This window comes from Stegodyphus dumicola, chromosome 1 (assembly GCF_044657685.1).
Source record: "Stegodyphus dumicola isolate Sdum_Otavi_A_Nest chromosome 1, ASM4465768v1".
NCBI lineage: Eukaryota > Metazoa > Arthropoda > Arachnida > Araneae > Eresidae > Stegodyphus > Stegodyphus dumicola.
The window spans coordinates 246,431,555-246,445,054 of NC_140768.1; the positions used below are offsets into that span (position 1 = coordinate 246,431,555).

Sequence of the window (13,500 nt, forward strand, 5' to 3'; positions counted from 1 at the left end):
ACAGGCACTTCACACAGAATACTTGCACACTAACAGTAGTCTTTCTCTCTTGCCGTCAACTCTAAACTTAGTAAAACTCATGTCATCGTCTAAATGTTCGATAATGGTCCCTCATTACTGGGTCACGCACTATATATTCAAAAAGTGTCAACTGGGGCGTATTCATTTCCCAAAAAGTCACAGATTTTCTCCACTATTCATGGGCGGTCCTGTCTTCTAATTGTGTCACTGAAGATCCAGAGGCGGGTCAATGTTCACCCAATCAAAGCCCACTCCGAGGCCCGCGATTTTCCAAAGGAAAACCAAACCAATCTCTAGAAAATCACACGACAGTCCTCAGCCACTCATCGCAGCAATATATATCTTTTGTCAGTGGCCCAGGAAACCAAACACTATTGGGACCTCCAGTGCCTGGCCAAATGGAAATCGTCAGTCGTAGGTTTGATGAAATTGCCGCTCACACAAAAATAATTTACAACATTCAACATAATTTACAACATTCAACCAGGCTTATGGCCATAAAAAAAAAAAAAAAAAAAAAAAATTAGGGTTTTTCCCAGTTCATGCGACTGGCCACCATGGGTCCTATCGGCAGGCCAGACCACGCCAGGCCACGTGAGAATTTTAGAAATTCGGTCTATTTGAATCAGTTAGTGGGTATTAGGGCGCAAGCATTAAATTGGTGTCACGCCGCCCCATGGGGCAGGCTGCTAGTTGAAGCGTCACTGCGCGGAACGGACCTCAAATATCCGAGCCAGCGTCAACGTGTTAAACATTTCAGTCCGTGGGAACCTACTGAAATATTTTACCGGTCCTTGGAGTAAATCCAGTTGAAAAACACTGGAATACAGTTACACTTTTTCTTTAATATATTTACCACACATTTTTATAATTTATATATTATTTACATTTTTGACATATTAAATGTGCAATATACAATTGTGGATCACCAATTTTTTTTTTTTAAATCTAAATTGGATCACGTCAATTAAAGGTTGGGTACTATTGCATTAGTACAATGAATACATGGAACTCTCTCAGATTAACCATCTCTAAAAGTTATAGGTATTTGTGAAAACATAAGCAAAAATTAGACTGAAAGTCACCTTTCCAAAATGATCTGCTTTATTGAAGAACAAAACTATTTGAAGCCACAGGTGGTCATCCTGAATGGTAGGGTTGAATCAAAGCATGAAGCTGATTTTAAGCAAAATATTTTGGTGGTGCTGAAACTTTTCACATTACTCATACTTCATAATTTACACAGCAGCTATAATCTAACTTAAACTTCAGAATCCTACTGAAAGATCATTAAAATGTTAAACAAGGGAAAACACCAGCAACTGTGTTAATACGAGGGCATTTCGAAAAATAAAGATACAATGGTTCGCATTCCTTAAAAACATTTATTTAGAAAACGTCAGTTACATCTTATTAACTGGATTATTTATTATTTTTCGACATAATCACCCCCGTTGTCCAAACATTTGTTAAGTCGGTGCACAAGCTTTTGTAGCCCATAGTCATAGAAGGTTGCCACCTGTTGGAACCCAGCGCGCACACAATTTCCTGTACCCTAACTTGACAGTCACAACTTCATAAAGAGTTGTCATTGACACTTCTGGTATGATCTGATGCAATTCTTTCAATTTGAGACATCTATTCGCACGAATTGCTTCTTCTGTTCTCTGAAGAAGGGCATCAGAGATCACAGATGGCCGACCTGTTCTTTGTTCGTCATGAACATCGGTCCTACCTTCAGAGAAATGACAACACCATTTCATTACTCTTTGTTGATTCAAAATGTTCCCATAAACAAAAAAAATTTCTTTGTGAATATCTGCTGGTCGCTGACATTTTGCATGAAGAAAACGTATGACGGAGCGCACTTCGCATTTGGTGGGATACTAAATCGGCACAGCCATGTTAAACATGACCTACTCCAACCAGAATCAATGTTGAAATGCCGAACGACCGTGAGGAGAAAGCTAACGGTTCAACATTAACACCTGTGTTGCCAACTTTCTCACCAAAACTTTTCTTTTCCTCTGATACGGTGATATACGATATATAAGATACGGTGTATCTTTACTTTTCGAAATGCCCTCGTAAACTGCTGACACATATGCTCATTGGCTATAATCATAGGATTTCTATTTGCAGCTTTTGTTTAAGTCTAATTAAATTAGAGTACAAATCTGAGATCCAGAATACACAGGGTCGGTTAGAGTACACTGAAGGGTACCCCTTGTATTATCGCAAAGTTCTCATTTCATTTATTGCCAAGGCCCATTAGCGGCAAAGTGGTAAAATCGATGAACACTGGTAGTTCGGTCCGAGGTTTGAATCCTGCAAACGGGCTGGCTGCATGGGCGTTTTTGTGGTTTTCCCCAAGTGTAACGTGCATATGAGCCAGTTTCCCTTAGAAAGTCCTCCACGAAGCCATCCCTCCCCTTAGGCAGATAGCCCTTGAGGCTTTGCCATAATCACACACATTTATCGCCAAGTAAAGAGAATGTGCAATTCTCTGATTTTTTTTTAAGTGAAAATAGGTCGACGTGTACATGGATAAAGTCGAGGGTGCGCGCAATGCCTAGTTTGTGCAATTCTGTGGATTTTTTTCAAGTGAAAATAGGTCAATATGTACATGGATACCTAGTTTGTGCAATTCTTTGCCTTGTTATTTAGTATTCGTGTAGCGGCGATTTTTGGCACTAAAATTGCCGCTACACAAAGCCAAAATAACAAGTCAAAGAATTTCACAAACTCAGTATCCATGTACCACCAAAAATCCCCAGTTTTCACGAAGGGGTATCCATAAATATACTTTTACCCTCCCCCCCCCCCAGTCTCCTTAAATCTGGATTTTAGATCTTCAGTTTAAATCTAATAAAATGGCATGTGGACATGGCAACACTGAGGCTTCACTTATTGCTTAGATCACATAGAGAAATGCTAACCCTCCACAACCATTCAAGGAGCGAAAGTGTGATACTGGCCAACATCAACACTACAGCAGACGTGCAGGAATCTTAAGTATTATAGTCTCCCTTCCTAGAATTAAAAAAATTTTTATTATTGCTATTTCTTATTTTATTTATTTTGGAGTAGGGGGCCACTGGCCTGGATATGTATCATTCTGGATTGGACGTGCAGATTTCAGTCTTTGTACAATTGTATTATTTTTATTATAAATTAATTTTAATCAATACATCGCGTGAATGTATTTTATGACAAATCAAAATTTTTTTTTAAGGTAGAAGAGAGTAGCAAAGGCAAATAATGGAATACCAGAAAATTCATGAAGTTGAAAAGACACAAATTTTAGTATCACAGGTTTGTCAAAAGTAACAAATTTGTGAAAAGTGGCATGATTTGGCAACACTGATCTCTAATAGTTGGACAAGACAGCAGAAGAAGGCATCTATGTAAGCTGCAAGTGCCATTCCCAAAAGGTCTACTTTAGATAACTAGAACTGGAAAACTCAGTTCAAATATGATATTTAGAAAATAAAGTACTGATGAAAATATAAAAGTTGATACTACATTTAAAAAATTTTTAGAGACATAATTCATTACTATTTTCAAAGCCCATACATTAAAAGCATACCATAGTCATCAAAATCAAGTCATTTTATTCCTGATCTTACTCAAAAAAGATACTTCATTATCTCTGGAAAGTAATACATAGCAATGGGAAAACAACACATAAACAGTTACGGAAAACTGGATTAAAAGCATTATTACTATTCCTTTTATAATAATAATTAAATACATGAAAACATTTATACATTATTATATATTAATTTAGACTGATAACAGATTTCAAAATTAAAATTTGTAGTTATTTAAAGGATTCTAGTGAAAAATTAAAAACATAAGTAAAACAAGTTGATATCTGAAATGCAGAAAAGATTTTTACCAGCGCAACAAGCTTTTGTAAACAGTAATTATTTCACCATGAAAGTAAAACTGCATATATAGATACAATCAGTTAGTTAACAGATCATCAAAAAGCATATAACATTATACATTACAAGGGATAGCTCTTTAGAAAAAGACTTTCTAAGGAAAACAGCCTCACATTCACACAAGAAAAATTCATGAAAACCCCATACAGCCAAACAATCTAGCAGAGAGCAAATGAAAGTTATTCAGCAGCCTTATCCATGTGACCATTAATAAACTAGAACAGTAGTGTTTCTCAGCCTTTTTTTTTCGGGGGGGGGGGGGGGCTCACAGAGACAAGTTTAAACAAATAGGGAAGCAAAGTGCACTCCAGAGAAGATATCTATGAATTCCTTTTATAATGTTTGCTACATTTGGCACTTGTAGAATTATTGCAACCCTCTCTCTGCTATAAGTACTCTGTCCACTTTAAAAAAAATAATTTAAAAAAAAAAAAAAAAAAAACATAAAATCTGAAAGCTTTCAGATTTTATATTATGCCCAAAGGAGCTTTTTTTTTTTTTTTTTTTTTTTCCCATGGCGATTCAAAACAGGACTTGAAAAAAGAAACTGACATTCAAAGTCATTCGACATTGTAATGTCTTTGCGTTGCTAAGCTACCAACATAATACTAGTAAGAAATGTAAAGAAACCTCACACATAAAATATTAGCACTTAAAGATGCCTGAGATGTTAATGAAACACTTTGAAATTTTTGAGATTATTAAAAAATCTGTTAAAAAAGTTTTACAAAATATGAAATACATAATAAAACAAATTCCAAATTTGGACTTCCAGATGCCCATATTCGCGTGGAGGACTACATTATTCAAAATTTGATGTCTCTAGGTACCGTTATTTTTTCACAGTGCACGAAACATACATACATTCATGCATATTCTTCATTATTTAATTTCTTTAAATATAATGCATTGCTGTAATAATTGGTGACAACAATTTGAAAAATAATTCAGACTTTTATAGTGAACCAATGCAAAATACCAAAACGAAATAAATAGCCTTTTCGAACTAACGCCCTTAGAGGCTTAAAAAAATATGAGACAAATGATAAATGTAACCACACTCCCATGTTGCCAACCTTCACAGACAAAACTATGAATTCTAGATCCTAAAATTATGGCAGTAGCATAAAATATATGGTACTCTTCTGTTATCGGGACCGGATTCAGAAATGTATGTATGTATGCAGGTGTATACACACACACATACATGCATACATGAACACATATATCCATCCATACTTGCATACATACACATATTTCTGAATCCCAACCCGATAACAGAACAGTATAAAAAATGTAACACAAAATTTTAGTATTATTTTGGTTAAAGTGCAGAATCGCCGACTTGTATGGTTCATATTGATAAGCACATGAACAAAGCCAGGGGAGTGTATTATGCCAAGTTTGTGCAATTCTCTGATGTTTTTTTAAGTGAAAATAAGTTGATGTGTACATGGATACCGAGTTTGTGCAATTCTTTGACTTGTTATTTTCAAGTTAATGCAGAATTGCCTACTTACATGGAACATATGGACGTGTACACAGACAAAGTCAAGAAAGTGTGCAAGTTTGTGCAATTCCCTGATTTTTTATTTTAAGTGAAACTCGGTGTACATGGATACCGAGTTTGTGCAATTCTTTGACTTGTTATTTTCAAGTTGGCGGTTTTGAGAAATGCACAAAGCAGTGGGTGCACTTTGCCTATTATTTTTTCAATAAGAAAAAAAAATTTCAATGCAGACAGGTAAAAATCTCCGAGGGCTGCCCAAATGTTTCCATGGAAATGTTTAACAGTACTACTCTTATATATGCACTCACATGTATGGCGTCTCCAAATGTGCCGATATGTATTCTGCGCTGGTTTTTGACGTTACTGTGTTTTCTACAATGGTTTTGACGTGATGTTGTTTGTATGGCAACCCTTTTCACGTTGAAACTTTTATTGCTGGAGTGGTTGGGTGGTTTGGTGGGCCTTTTGAAATGGCTTATGTTGCAATGAAAGGCATGGTGGCAAAATTTCAGTCACCTATTTTGGATTGTGTGCAAGGTGAATTTAGTATTAAAAGGTATGATGTTGGAGTTGTTAATGAGTCTTTTGTTCACGGGTGTGTTTATGTGGATTTTATTCACGAATGTATGCTGGGCTTTGTACACTCGGTGTCTCAGAAGGAAGGATAAAGCGGTCGAAATTGACGAGTTTTGCTGATAGTGAATTTTATTTTATTGCTGTTCTTATTTTGTAGAATGTTCATTGTTTCCCCCCCCTATAAATTTCTGTCATTATTGTTGTTTTTCAATTGTTTGTAATTTATTTAAGTTTATTTTGTTGATTTGTGCGCAATACTTAGATTGTGCAATTCGCTAATTTTTTTTGGTACTATTCGGTTTCGAGGGCCATAAAAAATCGCCAAATAATTGCGGCAAAAGAGGAAGTATAATAGTAAATAACTGGTTAATCTTTAGATTATGGTAACTTGGCGATTTTTTGGCGAAAATTTGGTGACCAACCCTGCTACAGCAACTTGCTAGTTTTTTTTTTTTTTTTTCCTGAACATTTTTTTCCAACAATCTGCTAGCCGAATAACGCTTATGCTAGAACTTTTATGGAACAAAAGTGCTTAATCTTGACAAAGATTAGGTGCGAAACTGGGAGAAAGTGGTGCAGAATCGCCCACTGCTTACCGCGCTTTTAAGAATTGCACATACACGGTATCCATGTACACGTTGACCTATTTTTACTTGAAAGAAATCCCAGAATTGCACAAAAATGGAATTGCGCACACTCTTGACTTTATCCATGTGCACTGCTAAAGTCCTAGCTAGTAACCTTTATCGCCTTACAAAATGTCGCCAAACTACCTGTTACCATATTCGAAAGATTAGCCAACTATCTAAGATTGATGTTTTAATTTAGATGAAAGGTTAATTTCATATAATACTTTTTTATTATTATAATTTATATAAAAAAGGCTAAACATGATTGAATGGGAGCAAAAGAGTAAATAACTTTTTCAGATCATTATTATAATTTATATAAAAATTGCTAAACATACCTGAATGGATGCCTGCATCGCTATTTCACTACCGACTTATCACTAAAGCATAATTTCATCTCGTTGGTTGTTCAAATGTAATTTTCTATAATGAATGATGTCTTTTCTTTGAAAATATTCTCGGTAAAGTGCAGAATCATTCACTTATTTGTTCACCACTTTTTACAAGGGTAAAAACAATCGGATTTTGTCAATTTTCTTTTATTTTTTAAGTGAAAATAGCTCTATGTGTAAATAGATAAAGTCAAGGGTGTGCACAGTGCCATTTTTGTGCGATTCTAGAATTGTTTTTTAAGTGAAAATAGGTCGATGTGCACATGGATATCGAGTATGTGCAGTTCTTAAAAACGAGTCAAGCACTTCTGCATGATTCTGCACTTTACCCAAAATTAGATTCAAGCATGATTCTGCACTTTACCCAAAATTATATTGCCGACTTTTCATCATGGGCAATTCCCAGATTGTTAAATCTATAGGATATCAAAAAAAAAAAAAAAACTTAAATCAAAAAAGGATTTAAAAATTAAACTAGTATTTCAATGGTGTCTTAAGAAATATAGGCTGATCTTTAGAATATGGTAACTGGTAGTTTGGCAACATTTTGGAGGCGATAAAGGTTACTACCTGGGACTTTGGTAATAATGTGAGTAGTACTCAGTTCCGATTATGCATTATTTTGTGTGAGGGAAATGAGAGATCATGGGATATGTCATGTGATATTAATGGACGAATTACGGTTCTTTAATCGGAAAAGGGGGGAATTTGGAAAAATATCTGTGGCTGTATATTATTTTGTATTAAGCTTCATTGTGTGTTGTGTGAAGTAGGGTTGAATAATTTTGGGATTGTATGGCGCTGTCTAAAGTGAATTCTAGATTTTTAATGCGTTTGTGTGATAATTCAAAAGAATTGGTTGAATGGTGCATGAGTGTAGGTTTAATTGCGGATAAGTATGAATGTCCAAAATGTGGGAATGAAATAAGATTGTGTGAAAGGAAGGATATTACTGATAAGTTTGAATGGCGGTGCAAGAAATCTGGTGAAAATGGACATTTTGTGAAACGGAGTGTAAGGAAGGGTACGTGGTTTGCTGAAAGTCGTTTGAGTATGGGTGAGATTTTATTGATTTCTTATTATTGGGTGAATAGATTGCCAGTTGACTATTGGATTTCAGATTTAGAAATTAGCAGTAGGACTGCAGCTGATTGGAATTCTTTTTGTAGGGAAGTGTGCGTGGAATTTTGCAAAAATGATATGGGTATGCTTGGTGGTATGAATGTTATTGTGGAAATTGATGAGAGTAAGTTTGGGAAGCGGAAGTATCAGAGAGGTAGGAGAGTGGAAGGAAAATGGGTGTTTGGTGGGATTGAAAGGGGTAGTAATAAATGTTTTTTAAGGTTGTGCGAGATAGAAGTAAAGATTGTTTATTAAGTTTTATAAAAGAATATATTCTACCGGGTACTATAATTATTTCAGATTGCTGGAAATCGTATGAATGTTTGGAAGATGAAGGTTTTAAACATCTTGCTGTGAACCACAAATATTATTTTAAAGATCCTGAAACAGGTGCACATACCAATACAATAGAGGGCATGTGGAGTGCTATAAAAAGCGCCATTCCGAGGCATTGTGATAAAGAGAATTTTGCTTTTTATTTAGCAGAGGAAGTGTGGAGGAATAATTCGCAGAAAAAATCGTTCAATGATTTTATTGAATCCATAATAAAAGTGTATCCACCATGTAAGCAAGATTCTGAAGAAGATTAGGTAAGTTAGTATTTTTAATTATTTGAGGATATTATTTTTATGCATTGTTCTAAATGTTAGCTGGAAGCAAAGTAATTTGGTATTATTGGGAAAACTGTTATTAGCAATGATTTAGTTTAAAGTAATTAGGATTGTAAGCTAATTTTTATTAATTTAACATATGTGCTTATTTATATTTTAAGTAGTGTTTTTGAATTTAATTATATTTTAATTAAATGATAGTTATTTTGTGAATTTTATGTTTGTAGGAATTTGGTATACGTTTTAGTTGAAGTAAACGTGCATGGAAATAATTAAAATATTTGACACTAAGTATTTGTAATGTTTGCGGTATGAATTCGTTGGTGACGTTTATAATATAATAGATAATTTAGAGGTAAAAGTTTTTGGATATTTTATTTATTTTATACGTGGAAATGTTCATATTTGGAAAGGGTATATACTTTTTCGTTATTAGGTAATTTCATATATGTTCTTTTTAACGGGTTTAAAGATTCAGAAAATTGTCATGCATTTTTGTGAAATTTTTCTAATTTATGAGAAAAAAAGCAGTGTACATGGATATGGTGAAGAGCGTGCGCAATACCATTTTTGTGCAATTCTGGGATTTTTTTTTTTTAAGTAAAAATAAGTTGACGTGTACATGGTTTAGTGATATTTTAATTAAATGATAGTTATTTTGTGAATTTTATGTTTGTAGGAATTTGGTATACATTTTAGTTGAAGTAAACGTGCATGGAAATAATTTAAATATTTGACACTAAGTATTTGTAATGCTTGCGGTATGAATTCGTTAGTGACGTTTATAATATAATAGATGATTTAGAGGTAAAAGTTTTTGGATATTTTATTTATTTTATATGTGGAAATGTTCATATTTGGAAAGGGTATATACTTTTTCGCGATCAGGTAATTTCATATATGTTCTTTTTACCGGGTTTAAAGATTCAGAAAATTGTCATGTATTTTCATGAAATTTTTCTAATTTATGAGAAAAAAGCAGTGTACATGGATATAGTGAAGAGTGTGCGCAATGCCATTTTTGTGTAATTCTGGGATTTTTTTTAAGTAAAAATAAGTCGACGTGTACATGGTTTATGTGTATGTGTTATTTTGAAAAACGCGTAAGGAGTATGGTATTGTGTACTTTTTCCCAATTTTGCAGTGAATATTTTTCATGATTAAGCAGTTTTGTTAGATGAAATTTCTAGCTTCTTCTGTATAAGTGTAATTCGGCTAGTAGATTGTTGGAAGAAGTGTTCAGTAGATAAAAAGAAAAGAAACATGTCTTTACTTCGTGAAGACAAAATGGCGGCGGGAAAAAAAAATAGAGGGTTGCTGTAGGAGAGTCGGTCGCCAAATTTTCGCCAAGTTACCATAATCTAAAGATCAACCGAAATATAGAACTATATAAACCTACGCAATCTGAAATCAGTGCGTACGCTAGATTTGGCGCGCTGTTAAATGGGCACGTTTGCTAGATTTGGCGCTTTTGCGCATACATTTTCGCTGCAACTTTTATACGGCCCTCAAAACAGAATAGTAACTTTTAAGTTAAAACGGAATGCTGCATACATGGTAAATTTACTGTTGTTATGTTAGTTTATTTTAGCGAGGTGTGCGTAATTCCTATGCTACATAGATTGTGCATCTCTCTGATGTTTTTTTAAGTTAAAACAGATCACAGTGAACATGGGTTCTTGTCAAATATTTTTGGTTAGAAACTTTATGTTTTTGCTCTCTAAATTTTTTTGTTTTTGTTTCAGATTTTTGCCGTAAATTCTGTGTTAAAAAAAAAACGTGGTCTTTGCACGTGCGAAAACCACGTTTTTGCAAACATTTTAGGCTTAAAGTTCGAAATGTACACAAAAAATTTAGATAGTAATATGGCACCGTGGAGTTTCAAGACTTTGCCTCAAGATTTACTTCAAAAGTTATCACTTTTATTACAGTTTGCTTTATTAAAAAGAAAGTAGAATATCTTCGCATAAAAATTTCAAGAAGTGAAATACAGGCATAATTTGAAAAGCTGTTAATAATGATTACCAGTTTCTTCTTATTTCATATATATAGATAAAAAATTCCCCCCTCCCCCCCAAAAAAAAAGAGTTAAAAAAATTAAAATCTTTCATTTGAAAGAAAATTTGATACTTGCGTGTTAGCGCAACCACAGCTGCGCAGATTGGCGATCTTTTATGGAAGAAAAAAGTGATCCTGAGAATTTTTATATTGCAACCTATAATAAATATGGTTACTTAAACAGCTGTCACAGGCACAATTGCCAGAGTTTGGCAGTTTCTACCAAGATGGTTGCAGTAATACATAAGTACCAAAAATTGAAGGATTTTCATTCCAATCATTTTCTATAAAACGTCATAACAAAGATGGTTGCAGTAATACATAAGTAGCAAAAATTGAAGGATTTTTCATTCCAATCATTTTCTATAAAATGTCATAACAATATTCTTGAAAGCAAATAATGACATAAAATTGCTCTATTTTGTTTTTCTTTCAGACTTCTACACATATTTAAAAAATTCTGATAATTTTCAATGTTATGCTTTGTATGGATATACTGCATATATGCTATAGTTTTTGCATAAATAATTAGTTTTGATTCACTATTTAATATACACATTACTTTCTAATATTCTTACTCTCCTATACAAGTGCATTAATAACTGGTGCATAATCACAGTATATAATATATATAATATATTAAATAGTATTAATAATACGGGGGAACAAAGCATCTTAATTAGAAATACTGTTAAACACAAATAAATGGGCACTTTTTTATCTTTTCACATTTTTTGTTGTATTAAACAAAATAAATACAAGATGAACTAATGGCATTTTAATATAACCTAATACAAAATGTTAAAATCATATCGGCTCAAAATAGTTTAACAAAATGGCATACTTGGAAACTATCATAATACGTTCGGCCTCATAAGGCTATGACACAGTTTCAAAGGTAATCAATGATTTTAGATATTATATAAAATTTCTACTTACGGAAAATTAAAATTTCTATTCTATTTACTATAATCTATTATTTATTGTTTTAAAACAGTAAGCATTAATTAATGTGCATATTATATTTAACCTATTAAAATCTTGCAATTAAAAATTAATTTTAGTACAGTTCTCCAAAGCGAACAGAAATCAAAAATCAGAAACAAAAGTTGGGAATTCTGAATATTTAGTATATAAAGGAACTGTTTACATTACATTGAGATTCATGCAAGAACACCCATGAACATAGACATAAAAAAACCAGTGTAACGTACCTTTTTTCTTTTTGATGATTTTTGCGATGAAACTAGCCATAAATCTGTTTTCTTAAGGTTATATTTATGTCACACAAATTCTAGTCTGCAATGTTATCTATTGGCATAATAATGTCAATGCTCACTTCTCTGAGCCGATAACATGAATTATTGTATGCAATTTGTGATAAGTAACAACTTGATTTCAGGATGAAACTAACCATTAATCTGCTTTCTCATAAAATTATATTTATGTCACACAATCTTAGTCTGTAATGGCAAACAATGTATTGTCAAACTTCAACGCTCACTTGTTTCAACTTCTGATAGTTGATAACTTGAATTTTTTACGTTCAATATGTGGCAAATATCATCTTGAATTTCTATACTTAAAATTAGTATCCAGGCAACTGGTGATATGAAACGAAGATTTAGGATTACCGTTCACGTTCAAGACGGAAGATGTCCGAGCCCGTAGCAACTAACCACAAAAATTCATAATGTAAATGCAATGCAATCATGTAGAAAAGTAACTAATTGGCATTATTACCTGAAGAATTTTCTGAAGAGTCACTGTCATCATCCCCATCTACCATACGCTGAATTCTCAAATCGATCACATCGTCCATGTCGCAATGTTTTGAAATGGCCAAAACAAAAGATTTGTTGCCATACATTGTAAATGTCTTCTCTACGCCCCCCCCCTTGCAAGCAGCGCTCCCTGGTGGAAAGTATATAAGGAAATTTCTATAGAAGGTAAGAAAGGAGGGAGTGGCCAAACGGCACTAGAAGGCTCAGGTGCTGGGCACTTCTTCAGGCGCCTCGGCTGGGAAAGGCACATCCTGTGTCTATCACGTGTGAGGTGGCATATCTTTTTACTGGCATATCATGGCATATTACTTAGAAGAGGAAGGTTCCTCGTGATAAGTGGTGAACGTGATAAGCAATGGATGAGCCTTTCGCATAAACAGCACGGAGAGTTAGTCGTCTTCATGGCAGGAGCTGCGAGAAAAACCTAAGTGATGCTACTGCTACTCGTCACGTGCGCCAATGGTCGATCTGTAAAGAAAGTGCACAGTCTTGCTTGTCAGGCATTGGATGGGGGAGGGGCTATCTTATTGAGGATTTGACTTTAAAGACAGAACTAGGAATTATTTGCAAGGATAAAATAATAACTAGAAATTAAAATGGGGAGAACGCAAAATAGTGAAAGGATCATGTGCTAAGATAATAAGTGGCCTAAATAACTATTATGTATGGTCGTAACAGTATATGGATATAGAGTCGAAGAATAAAAATTGTCCGTGGGAGTGCATGTAGATGGCGACACTTATGCGTGTCCTAGAATACCATAGAAGTAGTATTGCCAAAACAATTGAATTTTATGAAATTTGGTGCTAGAAATTAATTTATAATTTGGGTACAACTACAATAAATG

General features: G+C 33.9%; 1 protein-coding gene across 3 annotated transcripts in view; it reads right to left on the minus strand.

The window, feature by feature from the left end:
- Positions 1–13,050, minus strand: part of ohgt (E3 ubiquitin ligase component cereblon) — a 108,750-nt gene extending 95,700 nt beyond the window's left edge. For 2 of the 3 annotated variants that reach the window (XM_085827137.1, XM_035359469.2), the window contains exon 1: positions 12,613–13,050. In XM_085827137.1, the coding sequence (XP_085683263.1) occupies positions 12,613–12,651 (39 nt within the window). In that variant the 5' untranslated portion in view covers positions 12,652–13,050. Of the gene's footprint in view, positions 1–12,083 lie in introns of all 3 variants that reach the window. The other variant, XM_035359470.2, reaches the window with a different exon arrangement.
- Between the last annotated feature and the right edge of the window lie 450 nt (positions 13,051–13,500).